We start from the raw sequence: 18,354 nt of genomic DNA, 5'->3' as shown, positions 1-18,354 counted from the left end.
GCTTCCAGGAAGAAAGGCAATCAGTGAGGCCGAGAATCCTGGGCCACTGTGAGCCTAAGAGCTGAAGTCAGAGGGAGGAGGCAGGCAACAGACCACAGGGGGCCTTGCGGGCAGATGTAAGGAGTTTTTATGTCAGTCTTAGGGCAGTGAGGATCCATTGAAGGCCTTTAAATAGGGGAATGAAGTGGTCTGATTCATGTTTTTAAATGATCACTTCAGCAGCTGTTTTGTGGTATAAAATGCCCAGCCTGAAGTCAGAACATGACTATGCATTCTGCAAATTCCATGTGAGATCATTGCCAAAGCTCTTAACCTGTCTCATTTTGTTTCCCTGGTAGATAAATTGGTCAAAAAAAAGCTCTGCAGCACAGCCAGTGGGAACCATAAATTGGAATCATGCCTTGGCTTCACATCTTGCTCTCCACTTTCATTAGTTATGAGCTCTCGGCAAGTTACTTACTTGTGCCTCAATTATCTCAGCTGTGAAGTGGGAATAATAAAAGTTCCTACATCACAGGGTTGTTGTGAAAATTAATGACAATACATGTAAATAAAGCACGGTGACAGTGCCTGGCACAACGTAGTAAGCATTTATAAATATCAGCTTTTGTTACTACTTTCAGAGGATGACTGTGAGGGGATCACATGAGATAATGCACGTGAAAGGGTTTGTGAAACCATGAAGACTATCTTAATGGCAGAATTCTCTCTTTCTTTTCCTTGCCTTTTAAGCGGAACAAAGTACACTGGACTATCCGAGGAGAGAGGCGCGAGGCCAAGCGCAGCCTCAAAGCGGTCATTGTCGTTGGGCCGCCCCTCCCCCGCCCAGAGCGCATCTCCATGGCAACACGGGGCTTCGCCTCCGCCCGCCTGCTGGGGCCCGCAGACCGGAAGCAGTCCGCGCCGGGGGCTTCTGGGAAACGGCTTGTGAGCGGCGTTTCTGCGTCTGCCGTGGACAGCGAAGCTGCTGCGGACCCTGAGCAGGAGGTTTGCGCCAGGGTGGGGGAAGGGCGTGAGGGGGACGCTGGGCTAGGGGCTGCGGCCCGCTTGGCGGGAGCCAGCAAAGAAGCCTGGCGGGACCTTCCTCGGCTCCCTGAGAGGCGCAGACAGGCCACGGTCTCCGCTCCCAGCAGTTGCAGGGCGGAGAGGGGTAGACGGAAGACCAGATCGGGCTTTCGGCATCCTCGGAGAGTCCTCCATCCCGTGTGTCCTCCCCCGTCCTCGCCTTCCCCCTCCCCCACCGGTGGTTTTGTTCTATTTCGAGGCCCTGGCCTCTCGCGGAGGGTTCTGGGACTCGTTTCGGGCGGAGGTGGGAGGGGGCGGTCCTTGCGCGGGGCTTGCCGGGACTTGTAGTTCCCCCGGCCGCGGGCGGAAGTGCCGTGGCTCCGACGCCGTTGAGGCAGGGTGCCTTTGGTCATCTGAAATCCGCCGCCGCGAGTGCCTGGAAGAGGGGCTGGAGGTCGTCGGGGCGGGGGCGAGCCTCGCAGCTGCGCTTTGCGGGAGTGAGGTGGGGTGATCTCCTGGCACCTCCTTCACGTCCTTCGAGCAAGCTGCCGAAAGAAATATAAAGGGAAGAGGAGAAATTTCTCTTCTGTGGAATACTTGAGCCGTTGATAAGGTAGGGTCGAATAGGAACGAACGAATCTGTTGGCTGAACCGTATTTATGAGGCCACCACACTCCAAAGTATTTAATTAAACCTGTATGTTTTACCTGTCTGTTCTTTTCAGATTTCTAGTCTTGATAGGGTTACCAGAAGTTTTTTTGAAATTATTGGTCTTAAGATTCTGGGCCCGGAATAGCTACATAATGGCTCATTCCTAATATGTGTTGTAAACAATAGCACGGGCATGACTGTGCAAATACTAAGGAAAGGAAGAAATAGCACAAGGTTTCCCTGAAGGTAGAAGCTGGGAAGACTGTGAGTCATCCAGTGTAAGGACGAGATTCTGGGCCGCTGCAAAAAGTTAAGGTGTTAGGAGAGTGCCTTTTTTTCATAGAATTTGCTGTGATTAATGCCTGTCATTATAAATTTAAATGTAATTATGGTATGGTGGGTGACTGAATAATATTTGTATTTTATGGCACCTAGTGGTTAATTTTTTTCAATATTGTGCTATCTGTTATTGAGCAAGTGAATTTTTTTAGCATATATTTCAAGTCCAGGGAGTTCTTAAACATTTTAAAAATATTTCTTAACTCTTAAAAAAAACATTTTGTTAAAAGGAATTTTTTGTAAGCGGATAAAAAAAGGAGTGCCTGCTTTTGAGTTGACATAAGTGTCTCAGGCAACACCCGTCCTGAATTGGAAATAATGTGTTCTAGGGTCAAATGCATTTAGAAAACATTGAGTTGGGCTGGTTCTTACTTGAATTCCTTTAATTATTGAAATAGGGTTTGTTGATTTTGTAGGTCATAGACTGGCAAACTTTTTCTCTAAAGGGCCAGATAATAAATATTAGGTTTTTCAGGCCATATGTCTGGCTGTCACAGCTACTGAACTCTGCCATTGTAGCATAAACCGTGAACAAATAAATTATTTGTGGACACAGACATTTTAATTTCATATTTTCACATCATGAAGTATTCTTTTGATTTTTTTCAACCATATAAAAATGTGAAAACTATTGTTATTACAAGCATTGCACGAAAATGGGCAGTGGGCCAGATTTGGCCGTGAGCTCTAGTTTGCCAACTTCTGGTGTAGGTTATTGATTGGAATTTATAATCTGGTAAAAAAACAAATATTTTTACTTCCTTTATCAGTATATGTCCAAATACTTAGGATATTTGGACACTGATTTTTTTTTTATTTCTTGTGTCTCAAGAGTGCTTGTGAAGAAAACGGAGTATTTCCCTGAGGCCTGTATCCTGCCTTGATTGTCTTTCCTTGAAGTATTATAAATCAGGATGTCTGCACAGTCAGTGGAAGAAGATTCAATACTTATCATCCCAACTCCAGATGAAGAGGAAAAAATTCTGAGAGTGAAGTTGGAAGAGGATCCCGATGGGGAAGAGGGATCAAGTATCCCCTGGAACCATCTGCCTGACCCAGAAGTTTTCCGACAGCGATTCAGGCAGTTTGGATACCAGGATTCACCTGGGCCCCGTGAAGCTGTGAGCCAGCTTCGAGAACTTTGCCGTCTATGGCTCAGGCCAGAGACACACACAAAAGAACAAATCTTGGAGCTGGTGGTGCTCGAGCAGTTTGTTGCCATCCTACCCAAGGAGCTACAGACTTGGGTTCGAGAGCATCATCCAGAGAATGGAGAGGAGGCCGTGACAGTGCTGGAGGATTTAGAGAGTGAACTAGATGACCCTGGACAGCCGGTGAGCCTGCTCGTGTCACTTTCCTGGGTCAGCAGCACTGGCATAGCAGTAGGCAAAGCTGAATTAATTCCATTCAACTAAGTTAGAATTATGTTTATGCCTCCCCTACCCCATTCCCGCACTGCTCCCATCATCTCTGCTGCTTTGCCATCTAACCCTCTGCAGTATATGTTTTGTATGGTTTCTGTTAGGTGTGTTTAGTTCTGATTCTCATCACATTCCTTTCTCAACTAAACCAAATATTATTATTTCCAGGTTTCTCTCCGTCGGCGAAAACGAGAAGTGCTAGTAGAGGAGATAGTGTCTCAAGACGAAGCTCAGGGATTACCAAGTTCTGAGCTTGATGCTGTGGAAAACCAGCTCAAGTGGGCATCCTGGGAGCTCCATTCCCTAAGGCACTGTGGTGAGGACCAGAACTCCATGGGCTAGAGGGTGGAAGAGAGTGTGGGTCTTTTGTCCAGAACTCTTCGCTTGTTTTCAGTGCAGCGGGGTGGGGTGGGGGGCTGATCATCTTTACCTGGTTTCTTAGACATAAATACACAGTAGGATCTTGATTCTTTCCTTGTCACCATCATTGGTTTGCTGACCTCAGGTCTTTTATTCCTAGATTTTGCCATCATTAGCCTTTTCTTCCTTTTCACCTCTTTCTTGAAGACTTGCCCATTTCAGGCTGGCATTTGCCTTTCTTTGAGGCAACACCCACCTATTGACCACGTCCGTCTATTTTGTATGCGCTATTGCTTATTTGCTATCTGTTTCACATCCTTTCAGTCTCCTGCCTAATCCTGTTGGTACAATAAACTTACCTGAAGCCTCTTCAAATCTGTTTTTGTTTGCCAGTTTATCAATGAAGTCTTTCTAAATTTTTAGCTATTTTTGTTTTTTCCTTCAAATTCTGAGTCATTTTTTTTAAAGAAGCCTCTTTTGTAGAAATGATCTCTGGACAAAACTCTTCACCTTCTCTAAGTATTTATGCAAAAATAGGCTCCCTAGCTATAATATGCTTTATAATTTTATTTATTTATTTTATCCCCAAAGCCCCAGTAGATAGTTGTATGTCATAGTTGCACATCCTTCTAGTTGCTGTACGTGGGACGCGGCCCCAGCATGGTGGGACAAGCGGTGTGTCGGTGCGCGCCCGGGATCCGAACCCCGGCCGCCAGCAGCGGAGTGCACGCACTTAACCGCTAAACCTCGGGGCTGGCCCTATAATATGCTTTAAATACAGAAAAATTATACAAAAAGGTATAATTCTAATAACTCAGACTAGTTGTTCCCAGTATATTGGCAATTAATGCTGCATACTTATTTGTATACCTTGATACAACCTATAATATTCCTAAAACTGCTAGATTTGTTTTTCATATTTATATGAATTAAAACGAAATTTTTTTTTAATAAGAGATTTTTATTTATTTATTTATTTTTTTGTGAGGAAGATCGGCCCTGAGCTGACATCTGCCAGTCCTCCTCTTTTTGCTGAGGAAGACTGGCCCTGGGCTAACATCCATGCCCATCTTCCTCCGCTTTATATGGGACGCCGCCACAGCATGGCTTAATAAGAGGTGCATGGGTGCGCGCCCGGGATCCGAACCAGCGAACCCTGGGCCACCGCAGCGGAGCGCGTGCACTTAACCACTTGCGCCACTGGGCCAGCCCCCTAGAATGAAATTTTGAGACTGCTTTGGCAGTCATTCCTTGAGGTAGTTGGAGATGACACTGGTGTGCTACAGAATGAGGTCTGAGCAGGTTTTCTTCCCATCTGAGGGGGACAGTGCTAGTGAATCAGAACTTCTGGGATAGGGCTAAAGTCTGCTGAGAATCTGCAATTGTACATGTTTCCTGGGACATCTGTTCTGTACAATAAAGTTTGAGAACCTGTATAACTGGTCTTTGGAGGTGGCATTTTCTTGGGTAGAAAACTTATCCCCTACCTGAATTTTAGAATAATTTTCACCAGTTTTTAATTAGCCTCATTTCAGCAGTGTAATCTCTCCCACACGTGGGAACTTACTACTTTCTGTGCCATTTGTCCCCACTTCACCTTCGCACTCATTCCTCTATTGTCAAGTCTCCAGGCCTCACTAGTCCCCTCGACCCCTTTGGTCTCTGTCAGCCTTCTCTCCTGACTTTATGCCTTTTGTAATCATTTATTATAGACTTGCTCCCTATTTACCACTTTTCTGAGTGCTGCTGCTCTCCCTATAGTAACTGTCTTGACTCTTGAAGGCTTGACGTTTCAGGAAAATCTTAAGTGAGACTTGCTCATACTGCTGCCTGCAGGTGGGTGCTGGTACCTCATGTTGGTAATTCAGGCTTTTCTTTCACCAGACACATCTAACTGAGGCTTAGAAATAACAACTCCACTCATCATGACAAATACCAAATAGGGCAAGCTGCTTTTACAGGAAAACTTGCATTTATTAAGGGCATATTGAATTTGTAAATGTCATGTCCTAAATTAACACAGGATGCTCCCAGCTTATCTTCAGCCCCGGCTTGTCCAGTCTCCTCCTGTGTTCTGCTTTTAGTCTAATCTTGGCTGTGACCTGCTTGCTCATTTCAGAAACAGTCATTTTCTGACTGACTGCTTATTATTTACACCATTGTATTTTGAGGTAATTTATCCCTTTCTCAAAGCAAAAGAATATTATAATAATTTCCTAATGGCCAATTTTATTTTTCTTTTAACAAAGTTTCATATAGAGCTAGCTGCATTACTTTGTCTCCCTAAATAGTGTTATAATTGACCATCTTTCTGCCTTTTGTTTTCTGACCACCATTTATAACCCACCTGCCTGTGTTACCACTTTCATTCAGATTTAACCTTTTAATCCCTCGTTGTGTTATCATGCCATTACCTCATTAGCCTCATTTTTTTCTCTCTTGAGAGTAGGCAACCTTAACACCAGTTTTCAGAGTGCTGTTTATAGATATATGCGCAAGCTATTTATTTTTAGTTTATTTTTAAAAAATTTTTCCTTTAGGTTCTTTTCTCCCAGAATAGAAATGAGTGATATTTACATTTTCTGTTTATTTCAGATGATGATACTAGGACTGAAAATGGAGCACTAGCTCCAAAGCAAGAGATTCCTTCAGCAGGAGAATCTCATGAAGTTCCTGGCACTCTGAATATAGGTGTTCCTCAGATTTTTAAATATGGAGAAGCTTGTTTCCCCAAGGGCAGGTTTGAAAGAAAGAGAAATCCCTCTCGAAAGAAACAACATATATGTGATGAATGTGGAAAACACTTCAGTCAGGGCTCAGCCCTTATTCTTCATCAAAGAATCCACAGTGGGGAGAAACCCTACGGATGTGTTGAATGTGGGAAAGCATTCAGCAGAAGTTCCATCCTTGTGCAACACCAGAGAGTCCATACTGGAGAAAAACCTTACAAATGTCTTGAATGTGGAAAAGCCTTTAGCCAGAATTCTGGGCTTATTAATCATCAGAGAATCCATACTGGGGAGAAACCTTACGAATGTGTTCAGTGTGGGAAATCCTATAGTCAAAGTTCAAATCTTTTTAGACATCAGCGAAGACACAATGCAGAAAAACTTCTGAATGTTGTGAAAGTTTAAGAAATTGAAAAAAAAAATCAGCACTCAGGTCTTTTTCTTCAGAAATGAAGACAAAAACATGAAATGATACATAATAGTTTTGTTTCCCTATAGACTGTTAGAAAATCCACTGGGAAATGTAGAAAATCTTCACCCACCATTATTATTTTATCTTGAAAGAAATGGTGTCATACCTGCCTAGAAACTGAAATTTTAAACTTAATTCAGGTGTTAATGCCTAAATCTTCCATGTGATGTTTATATTCTTATTATTTTTCCAAATAGTGAACTACCTGATTCTTTGTCCCTTTCTTAAAAGTTTCCTTTTTAGACAGATACATTATTTCTGTGTTGATCATTGAAATGTTCTTTGCAAGAATACATTCCCTTCTACGTTAAAAGGCAACATAGGAATTATAAAATCTGAAAAAGGAAACCATATTTTCAAAATTTACCCTTTGGTTTCCTTTTATCTGATTTGAATGTGCATTTCAGAAAACAGAACATAAACGATGACCAAAAGCCTCAGAGTAAAATGAGCCTTAAAACTCAGATAAGAAGGATGATGATAAAACATCAAAAAGCAAATGGGCCACCTAGACGAGGGAGGATATACAAATGCTTTGATCCAAGAATTGAAATTTATCAATTATAATTACATTTATTATCTAAATGTAATTATCTGCCTGCAGGAAAACTCAAAAACAGCTTATCTGTAAATTGGAGGCTTTCCGCTAATGAAAATAATGTTCTCCCATGTATCATTAGAAAGTGGATGGTCTAAACCATAAACAATTGTAAACCATGCAAGTAGAAATTACCACACTGGGGAAGAATTTGTAGTGAATGGCAATGTTGAAGGGCAAATGTAAACAAGAGTAATGGTCTGTCTTGGCTTTTAGAAAACACAAGAGACTTGAACTTGAAGATGGAATTCATTATTATTTATATGCCTTCGTTTTTGTTAAGGACAGTAAAATCCCTGACAGGTGGGCAACAAGTATCAGGTTTGCTGTTTTATTCCTTTGGTACAAAATGGTTGAACACCAGGCTAACAAAGCAGCCATGCATTTATTATTAAACATTTTCTACCGACAAGGCACTGTGCTAGGTACTGTAACCCTACCATAAGTAGGTAGGTATTTCTTCCACTGTAAATTATTGGGGGTTTGGTACAAAGCTGTTTCATGTGAGTTAGCTTCTTCCCCCTGTCAGAGCAGTCCTGGGGGAGATCACCTCTGAGATTCCCAGAGCCATAGTTCTCTTACCAGGGTGTTTTATTTGGGGGAAAGGAAGACTCAGCTCAAAGAGCTAGCCAGCTCTCCAGCAGTCTTCAGAGGTGAGTCCAATATACTCTCTCTCAGTTTGGAGGTTTGTGGGTCTTTTTAAAAAACTAATCAATCTCTAGTAGCATTGAGGTTGCACTTACAGGTTAAGTTGAATGGATTGTTTTATTTAAAAAATAAACAACTAGGTTATTAACAACTATTAACTATCAGAATTGATTGAACTTTTTTTTTAACTTTAAATCTTAACACATTTTTAAAAATGTATAAAAGTAATACATTGTAGTAGTAGGATTATATACTCCTTGGCTGAGAATCCCAAGTACTGTGGTTCTACTGTTTAGTGGAAAACTCTGGAAGTTAAAATATAGACTATGAGAAAAGGCTTTTTTATAGTGGGTGTCACTGTGTGGAAAATGACCCATGTGAATAAAAGTATTTCATAATTCCAGAGATTTTGGTTGCATCTGGTGCTTGGATCAAAGTAAGAAATGGAAGGTGAGATTTGCATGAGCCTGTTAAAAAGCATAGTAATACATGCAAGGCCAGCTGGTGGAGAAGTGAGGCAGAATGGAGCTTGTTTGTAGATTTTCTGATAACAATTAATTATAAGAAATGTGCTTTATAGATTAAGATTTATTGAAGTATAAATATGTAGTAATGATATAATGTATTTTAAGTTATACAAGAAAATGTAGGGACTTTTGTTTGGGTCTTTTTCTCTGTGGCTGAGAGGAAACAAGTCAATGTCCAATAAAGGTATAAATTCCTCCGCTCTAAGATAAAATGATCCTGAGTTGATTTATTTATAACTGGCTTCTTTCCAAGTAGGTTTTGAGGTGGCATATTTGGAATTCTTCTGCTGGGATGACAGAATTCTTGTATCAGAGTAGGTAAGAAGGGAGCAACCTCTCAGTGGCTAGAACATCACACTTTTTAAGATCTTGCATATTTCCTGTATACAAAGAAGCTTCCCTCTGGTAGATTTGTCATAAATGCCAAAGATGTTTGGTATAATGTGAGAGCTTAGAAAAATGTTGTATTAGAGTTGGCAAATATGTGTTTAGCTTGCCAGCTCTGATATGTGTGGGTTGTTTAGAAGAGATTCTGAGACTAAGGCAAGGCTCTTTGGGGAAAACGGGCTGGACCCAAAGACTGAGTGATGGTATACAGGAAAAGGAAGTAGTAGTCTGAACTTGCCATCTCTGGTCAGGCTAAGTCCCCACTAGACAAATTGATTTTAAATAGCTATTCAGTAATGATTTATGATTTCATCCTGACATTCATTTATACCCACACAGATGATCATAGTTAGCAATTCTGGGGGTTAGCCAGCCTTTGATGAAGTGGTGATCTGGCAGTTGCCAAGCAGTGGCATCTGTTTGGTTAGCAAATGAGCAGTCATTGTGAATGGCATGCAGACTGCTGATACCTGCCCAGTAGCCACTGAGTGTGTGCTCGTTACTGCTAAATTTTCTTCTGGTTTTCTTGGAGGTTAAATTCCTCACATTCACACCCCGTTGGCACTTGATCATTTAGCAATATGTCTATCACATTTATGTAAGTTGAAGGGAGGGTTATATGTATTGAAATAATCTGCATGCCAGGCATTGGATTAGACCCTATACCTATCTCACTTAGATTTGTAGACTAGGAGAGCAAGATTCAGAGATCGTGTGACTTGCATGTGGCCAATTAGAGCTAAAACTCAAATCTAGTTCTTTGAACTCCAGGGACATATAATTTTCACTATGCCATGAGTGATGGCTGTTAAACCTGATTGAAAAATTTTATGCTTTTTTATGGTTAACAAATGTGAAAGCTATTAAACGTGCTTATTTGTATTTTCTATAGTACAGAAATGTAAAATGAAAAAGGACATTCCTTTTCACAATCTTACTCAGAAGTAATAATTATTTGATTTGTTATTTTTCCAGACTTAGGCATATACATATTTAAACAAAATGTGTTCATAGCTGACACTTGTGGTTGCTGTATACAGGCACTGTTAGAAGCGCTTTACCAAGGATTAACTCTTAATCCTCACAGCAACTGTATGAGGTAGGTACCTAGCCCCATTTTACATGTACTGCACTAAAACTTCCTCTCCTCCCTCCCACTTGGATGTAGACATTGTTTTTTCATGGCTACATATTATTCCATTGCATGAATATAGTAATTTATTTAACCAATCCCTTATTGATAGATAATTAAGTTCTTTCCCATTTTTTATTCCGGATAAAGGTATAGGTAACATCCTTGTACATGTATTTTGCTACCTATCTGGGTATTTCTGTAGGATAAATAGCTAGAAGTGGATTTATTGGGTCAGAGAATGTGCACATTTAACATTTAGAGAAATACCACCCAAAAGGTTGTACCAATTTACAACTCCATCAACAGTAAGAGTGCCTGTTTGCCTACTTTCCCACCAACTTTGAATCCTTAAATATTTTTGCCAGTCTGATAGGCAAAATTTTTCTTTTCTTTGGTTATTAATAAGGAGGAACATCTTTTCATATGTTTAGTGGCTATTTGCATTTCCTGTTGTGAATTCTGTTTCCCCACCTTTTTTTTTAATTATGAAAGATAAATGACTACCTTTTCATTGTACAGAACTTAAATGAAACATAAGTATAAAAGCAGAGAGACCCTTTTCTCCAGTGCTTCCAATCACATTCCACTGCCCACAGTTTAGTGTACGTCCATCTAGTCTCCTTTCCATACGTTTCCATATGAATATATGTACACATATAAATGCTATTTTTACATAAATAGGATCATATGTATTCTGCAGCTTGCTTTTTTTGTCTCAAAACCTGAGTTCTTTAAATTTCTTGAATGGTCGAATAGGATTCAATACTATGAAGATGCCCTTATTTAACTATTCCCTTATTTTTTTCTCTTGCTATTACATTGCCAAAGTAAATATCTTTTTCATATATCTTTGTGTATGTGTGTGAATATGTGACTATTTCTTGATGGAGTCGTATAAGGTGGATTGGTTGGGTCAAAGAGTGTGCTCTCTGATAGACCCACCTTAGCCTTCCCCAAAACCTTTATAACTATATTTTCACCAAATGTATGGAAAGTGCTCATTTCCCCATGTAGCCTTATCTACACTTGATAGTTTTTATCTGATGGGCAAAAAAGAAAAAATCCTTATTTTGCATTTTCCTGATTAATGGTGAGGTTGAGGTTATTTTCATATGTCTATTGGCCATTTATAGTTTTTCCATGGATTGTTTGTATCCTTTACCTGCTTTTCTGTTGGGTTACGTGTGGCTATATGTTGTTTTTGTTTGTTCAGCATCTCTTTCCCCATCTTCTGGTAACAGAACCCTTATTTATTGTGAGGAACCCATTCCCTGTGACTTAGGTGAGTATATGACCAGGCCTGGCCTTCCTGAGTCCTGCAGCTCCCTAGCCACAGTGATTAAAGAATGGGATGTAACTCAAGCCAGGCTAAAGAGAGCCGTCAACAGAACTTCTGCTGGAACTATTGGAAAGAAGGCTCTATGGAGATCCCATGAACTAAGGACTGTGTAAAGCTGAATTTGTACCATTTGGAGAGAGTCTGTCTCAGGAGCAACTCAGAGGCTAGCAGAAAGGAAAGAGAATTAAGTTCTGATGTCATTATCCTGGAGGCCCTAGATCCAGCTGTGCCTAAAGCGTGCCCTACCTCCGGACTTTAAAGTTTTGTGAGCCAATAAAGTCCCTTTCATTGTTTAAGATAATTGAATTGGGTTTCTGTCCTGATTAATATAGGTTATTTGTATTTTCTTATTGATTTGTAGAAAACCTTTGTAATTTTAAATTCTAAACTTATACTTTATGTGCTATATAGGTTAATAAAATTAGCATGGCCTTCCATGATTTGGCCTCTGTAAACCTCTGCCATTTGTTACTTGACTCTGTAAACCACACGCATATGCTTTACATTCCAACAATAACTGAACATTGGTGTTGGGAATGTCTGTGGATGAAGAGCTTTTCACATAATTGCGTCTTTGGCATTTCTGTTCCCGTCCTTACTACAGATTCATTAACCTGGGACTCTGAGACTGGGGATTACACTGCTGAGTCTATGCTGCACCCACCTCCAACCACTGCTCTTGAGGCATTCCCCTCAAGCCTCCCCTGTATGTGACCCTTGGAGCCCCTCTCCATGACCTCCATCCGCCCTCCAATGTGGTTCTCTGGGGGCTTCATTTTATTCTCAAGCCTGTGGATTTGAAGTTGCTCAGGCCCAAGACTGTTTTGGGGTTTATATCTATTCCTTGTGTGTGTGGAAACTACACATAGCGGTGGAAAAAATAAAAGCATATTGTATGTCATATGATGAGTGGTAAGGAGAAAATAAATTGAGAAAGGGATACAAAACATCAAGGAGGAAAGGTATTGCAATTGAGATAGGCTGTCCAGGGGAGATTTCTCTGAGAAAGTGAAATTTGAAAAAGATATGAATGAGTGTAAGGAAGCAAGCCACGAGACTGGAAGAAGGATGTTCCAGGCACGGGAACAGCAAGTGCAAAGAACTTGATGTGGGAGCAATGCCTGATTTGTTCAAGAAACAGCAAGGAAGCTAGTGTGGCTAGAGCAGAATGAACATGGAAAGTAGTGGATGAAACCTGCGAGATAAATGGGGTGAGTGTGGAGGGCAGGGCCAGGCCAGATCATGGAAGACCCGGTTAGCCATTGGTATGAGTATGACTTTTACTTTGAATGAAATGAGTAAGGAGTGACGTGACTAGGTGCTGAGACTACAACAAAGTGTCCAGCTATCTTGTTTCTTTAAATTCTTAAAAATGTTTCTTTACATATTTTCTTTATGAAGGTAATGTAATAATAGGAAAAATTTAGAAATAAAACTCACCCAAAAAGTCACCCATGAGTCCACAATTCTAATCACATCCCATTAACATTTTGATGTTCTCTATACACCTATTACAGGTTCTCTATATACCTATCCCCATCTATACCTATTACACTGTTATTTACAACAGAATAAAGATATGTATTTGGAAATTAGTAAACTAAGTGTGCATATCTTGGTTTGTTAATCTTATATACCTTCTTTCCTCTTAACTTTGGCTCAACTGTGCTTCTACCTGAGGCTAACCTCTTCACTGGATCTAAGCTGTCCTCTCACACCTACTCAAAGGCATACTCCATTAATCCTCACCTCTTGCATTATCAATTTTTCCTCTCCTGGATTTTTTTAACTAGCATGCAAATATGCTTTTTTTTTTTAATCACAAACACAGAAAGTCCTTTAGACCAAGATGACCAGATCTAACAGGCCTAAACAAAAAATATCAGACAAAATATATCAAACAGAAGCAAAGGATGGGAGAGATGGGACCCCTGAGAGATGGGAAACAAAGTTCTCATCTCAGTTTACTACCTGGAGATAATTTCTAGGCCATGGCACAGGGAGGGAGAACTCAAGCTGAGCCTTGCAGTCTCCTAAGTTGGGAAGATGAAGTCCTGGGAGGCCAAGGTGGCTAGCTTTTGCAGGGCAGCATACAGTCATGTACCAGATAACGTTTTGGTCAATGATGGACCGCATATATAACAGTGGTCTCATAAGATTAGTACCATATAGCCTAGATGTGTAGTAGGCTATACCATCTAGGTTTGTGTAAGCACACTGTGATGACTGCACAACAAAATTGCCTGATGCATTTTTCAGAACGTATCCCTGTTAAGTGATGCATGACTGTACTAGAGAGGAGAAAACTAAATAGAACACTGGAGATTTGCAAAGAGTCCCTCCTCAGTATTCAGTTGAATACTGACGAGCACATGTGTGTAAGGAAACTACCTGAAGTGGGCGAAAGAACCATCCAAAAGGATTAGAGGGAAAAAAATCAGTGGAACTCACAAAGGGCCAGTAGTACTATCAGCCAGAGAGAAAAGCTCATAATTCACAGGGCATCAGTTAGCACAGTGGTTCTCAAACAAGGGCAATTTTGTCCATTGCCCACTGCCGCCCCCCCGCCCCCAAGACATTGGGCAACATCTGGAGACACTTTTGGTTGTCACAAGCAGAGGAGGTGGGCTTTACTGGCATCTGGAAGATAGAGGCCAGAGATGCTGCTAAATATCCTGCATTGCATAACGAGTTATCCAGCCCCAAATATCAATAGTGCTGAGGTTGAGAAACTCTGGGTTAGGGTAGTAGGAAGGTTCTCCTTAGTGGGGAAAAAAGCTCTAGACTAAACACTGCCTAAAAGACACTTACCAGCCAGACCTGAGAGGATAAAACTGTGTCCAAGTAATTTAAACACATCGCAGAACAAAGCTCAAGAATATATATATTAAAAATATCCAGCATTCAACAAGACTACAATACACAATGTCTGGCATCCGATCAAAAATTACAAGTCATGCAAAGCAGCAGGAAAATACAACCCATAATAAGAAAATCACTCAATCAAATTGACCCAGAAATGACAAAGAATTAGTAGACAAGCACATTAAAACAATTATTATAACTGTATTCCATATGATCAAGAAGCTAATGGAAAAATTGAACATGTTTAGTAAAGACATGAAAGGCATAAAAAAGTAACCAAATTAAACTTATAGAGATGAAAACTACAATGTCTGAGTTTTGTAAAAAATGCAATGATGGGATTAATTGTAGACTAAACATAATAGAAGAAAAGAAGAAAAAAATTATGGTAGATAAGACATAGCAATAGAAACTATCCAAATTGAAAAACAGAAACACACTGAGAAAAAGAATAGAGCGTCAACAAGCTGTGGTACCACTTCAAGCAGCCTAATTTGTGTAATTGTAGTTGGAGTCTCTGAAGGTGAGAAGAAAGAGGAGGAATACAAAAATATTTGAAAAAATAATCCATGGGATGCAGTACTTACAGGGAAATTTATAGCAAAAAAACACTTTTATTAGGAAAAAAAGGCTCAATTGAATTACCTCAGCTTCCGCCCTAAGAAACTAGAATAAGAACAAATTAAACCCAAAGTAAAGAGAAGATTGGAAATCAACAAAATGGAAAACAGAAAAACAAGAGAGAAAAATCAATTTCTATACTCTAAATCAAAAGCTAACTTTTTTAAAAGATTAATAAAATCAATGAACTTCTAGCCAGATTGATCAGGGAAAAAATATTTGAAGATACAAATCATATCAAGAATGAAAAGTGTGACATTACTGTATATTATACATAATCTTATCCACATAAAGAGTTCTAACCAAGTTTGCTAACCTCCATGTTGCTGATTCCAATACTCATTTATTAGCCTTAATATTGCTTGAGGCATCAGCAGTATTTTGCACACTTGGCATCTTTTCATTTGGCTTCAAGAACAACACTCGGGTTTTTCTCTACCTCATGGGATGTTTCTTCTTAGTCTCAATGCTGGTATTTCCTCATCTTGCTGGACTTTTATATATTGGAATATCTAAGGGCTTAGTGTTCAGATCTCTTCTCTTTTCTACCTACATTCACTTCCCAGGTGATCTCATCTGGTCTTACGTCTTTAAATAGTATCTACAACTTAGGAGTTATAATAGTATATATATGTTAGATATATAATATAATATATAATATTATATATATAACTAATTACATAGATCTGTATCTCATGCTAGACCTCTTCTCTGAACTACAGGCTCAGCTATCCCTTTGCCTACCAGACATCTCCACTTGGATGCCTACTTTAGTCTGGGTTCCTAAGAAAACAGAGCGTAAGATAAAATCTTATTGCTAATACGTCATTGGCATGATGCAATCCCAGAAAAGGATGACTGAGGATAAGTGGGAGGTGAAGCAGGGAAGGAGAGAGAACAAATACAAGTAGTTGTTACTGAGCTGTCTATAGCTTCTAAAGAAGGACAGCTGTTCACTTAGTCTCACTATCTTCAGAGCGCAAGTGGTGTGAACTAACTCATCTCACCTCACCATGGGGTAGGAGGAGGGAGAAGACTTCAGACTCCCCTCTCCCTCTGGTCAGTTTCCACCACAGAGCATCAACTCCTTTACACTTGCAGGTGGCACCATTCAGCCTGTCCAGCAGCAACCACTAGAAAGTCAGGCTCCAAGACAACACAACAGCACAGGAGGGGTGGCAGGCCAGAGATCAAGTGGGAGTCAGTTGCTCCCTCTACCTGCAGCCTTGTGGCCCTCCAACCTCAGGGGCAGATGGTACAGACAATCTTCTCAGAGGGTCATCAGTATCATAGAGCAGAAACCCTGACCCTGCAAACAGGCGGAGGCTTATAAACTGGGCTTGGAACAATGACTAATCAGGTACCTAACATGCTTCAAAACAAACATTTAATTTCTCCCTGAACATCTTCTTCGTACAGTCTTCTTCATCTTACAAAGTGGCAATTTTGTCTCTCTGCTTGCTTAGGCCAATAGTCCCCCTGCTTCCCTGTTTGCCCTCCTTCACTTAGTTCTCAGTGCAGCAGCCAGGTTACGGAAGTCAGACTATGTCACTTTGCTCAAAATCCTCTTCCATCTTGCTCCATTTAAATGTCAAAGGGGCATTGTGTCTGCAAATTACTCTTAAACAATTCAGAATATATACATATATATATCTGGGTAGATAAGCAGATAGAGTAGATAGAGATACTCTATCTAGATAGAGTAGAGATAGTAGATAGAGAATTATAAAGCAAATGTGATAAAATGTTAACATTTGGGGACTTTGGGTGAAGGGTATGCAGGAATTCTTTGTACTGTTCTTGCAATTTTTCTATAAGTTTGAGATTATGTCAAAATTCAAAGTTAAAGAAAACTTAATGGCCCAGAAAGGCAGAGAGTGAATTACTACAGGAAAATCAGGGTAGGTGTGGTTATTGAGAAAACTTGGGGCAGGGAGGGGAGGAGGGAATATCAAAAAGCAATTATAAATATCCACTATAGCCATAATTTAAAATGGTGATGTAGAGCTATGTTTATGGACTTGTAAAATGTTTATAACAACAATGGGGAAAAATTTAGTTTACTATTATCAATATCATTTTTGGAAGGAAAGTACACAAATACGTAGAATGGCACACATCAAAATATTATGTTTGCTAAGTAGGCTTCTAAAGACAAGTGACTTTAATCTTTTTTCTTTTACATATTACCAAATTTTTTTACAATAAGATAAGAGCACATTTATAATCAGCAAAAAAATCAATAAAAGTTAAAAAAAAAAAAAGAATTCTCATTTAGATCAGGGGTTAGCAAACATTTTCTGTCAAGCACCAGATAGTAAATATATTTAGCTTTGCAGGCCATACAGTTGCAACCAGTCAACTCTGCCATAGTAGCAGAAAGCAGCCTTAGATAACACACAAACAAATAGGCGTGGCTGTGTTCCATGAAAACTTTATTTACAAAAATAGGTGGCTGGCTGGCGTTCCTTCAGTAATTTGCTGACCCCTGATTTAGATGAATACTTTTTCCAATAAAGCATGACTTACAGGGAAGGAATGTTCTCATTCCTATGGAGCTTCCTATGGGGCCCCCTGGACCAGCTGACAGTCTGGGAATTCCACTGGCACAATGTAATTAACTATATCATTGAATAAGCAGACTAAATGGAATTCAACGAAAACATTTAAAACAGGTTTATAAACAAATAACAAACATCTTGTCTAGAGAAGTGTAATGTAAGTGATAAATATTCATTTTGTGATATTGTAGATAGATACAGTCTGCCAGAGATGTGGATCCCAAATGTTGGCAAGAGATTCCTTTTAATGTGCCCTAGAGGCTCAGCTGCAGCTCCCTGACAGCTGGAGTGATCAAAGGCCTGAAGGGTGTCCTAGGGAGATGTGGAGAGATGAGTATGCCAAAATCCTTGGGAAAGCCAGGCTCTTCCTGGTCTTGTTCTAGGGAAGAAATCTTGCTCTGTAAGGAGCATAATCCACAGTTCTATAACATTAGTTGGGTAGTGTACCATCTTTTCCTATTACCTTGAAAAGATTTTGTAAGATTGGTTTCTTTCTTTCTTTAATGTCCAGAAGTATTCCCTGAGATATCTGGCCTGGAATATTCTTTATGGGAAAAATTTTTAACCACAAATAATTTCCTCAGTAGACCCAGAACTATTCAGATATTATATTTCTTCTTGTGTTAATTTTGGATAAGTTTTCAAATTTTTTAGATAAAATTATTAATCATATCCTTCATATTATATCTGTAATGG

At 39.9% G+C, this 18,354-nt stretch overlaps 1 protein-coding gene and 1 pseudogene across 3 annotated transcripts; one reads left to right on the top strand and one right to left on the bottom strand.

The window, feature by feature from the left end:
* Positions 1-248: 248 nt before the first annotated feature.
* LOC147915282 (uncharacterized) lies at positions 249-2,509 on the bottom strand (annotated as a pseudogene).
* ZNF24 (zinc finger protein 24) lies at positions 904-12,070 on the top strand. 3 transcript variants are annotated; one of them, XR_015554296.1, is made up of 5 exons: positions 1,209-1,618; positions 2,828-3,329; positions 3,585-3,732; positions 6,372-10,236; positions 11,514-12,070. XR_015554296.1 is itself a non-coding variant. In XM_087439139.1 (4 exons), exons 2-4 carry the CDS (start codon positions 2,910-2,912, stop codon positions 6,908-6,910), a joined length of 1,107 nt encoding a protein of 368 aa, XP_087295265.1. In that variant the 5' UTR covers positions 904-987; positions 2,828-2,909; the 3' UTR covers positions 6,911-12,070. The 3 variants fall into 3 exon arrangements, 2 of the variants coding, with proteins under 2 accessions (XP_087295265.1, XP_087295264.1); XM_087439139.1 differs by lacking the exon at positions 1,209-1,618 and adding an exon at positions 904-987 and having other exon boundaries at positions 6,372-12,070; XM_087439138.1 differs by having other exon boundaries at positions 6,372-12,070.
* The last annotated feature ends 6,284 nt before the right edge of the window (positions 12,071-18,354 follow it).

The sequence above is a fragment of the Ceratotherium simum genome, chromosome 14 (genome assembly GCF_057802395.1).
Source record: "Ceratotherium simum simum isolate JZ-2026a chromosome 14, ASM5780239v1, whole genome shotgun sequence".
NCBI lineage: Eukaryota > Metazoa > Chordata > Mammalia > Perissodactyla > Rhinocerotidae > Ceratotherium > Ceratotherium simum.
This window is presented reverse-complemented; position numbering and strand designations above follow the sequence as displayed.

What these genes read in the sequence shown, in the direction of transcription:
- ZNF24 (XM_087439139.1), top strand. Translation starts at nt 2,910, where the DNA reads ATGTCTGCACAGTCAGTGGAAGAAGATTCAATACTTATCATCCCAACT. An exon ending in TAGATGACCCTGGACAGCCG is followed by an intron (nt 3,330 to 3,584) that starts GTGAGCCTGCTC and finishes TATTATTTCCAG; the next exon opens with GTTTCTCTCCGTCGGCGAAA. An exon ending in CCATTCCCTAAGGCACTGTG is followed by an intron (nt 3,733 to 6,371) that starts GTGAGGACCAGA and finishes TGTTTATTTCAG; the next exon opens with ATGATGATACTAGGACTGAA.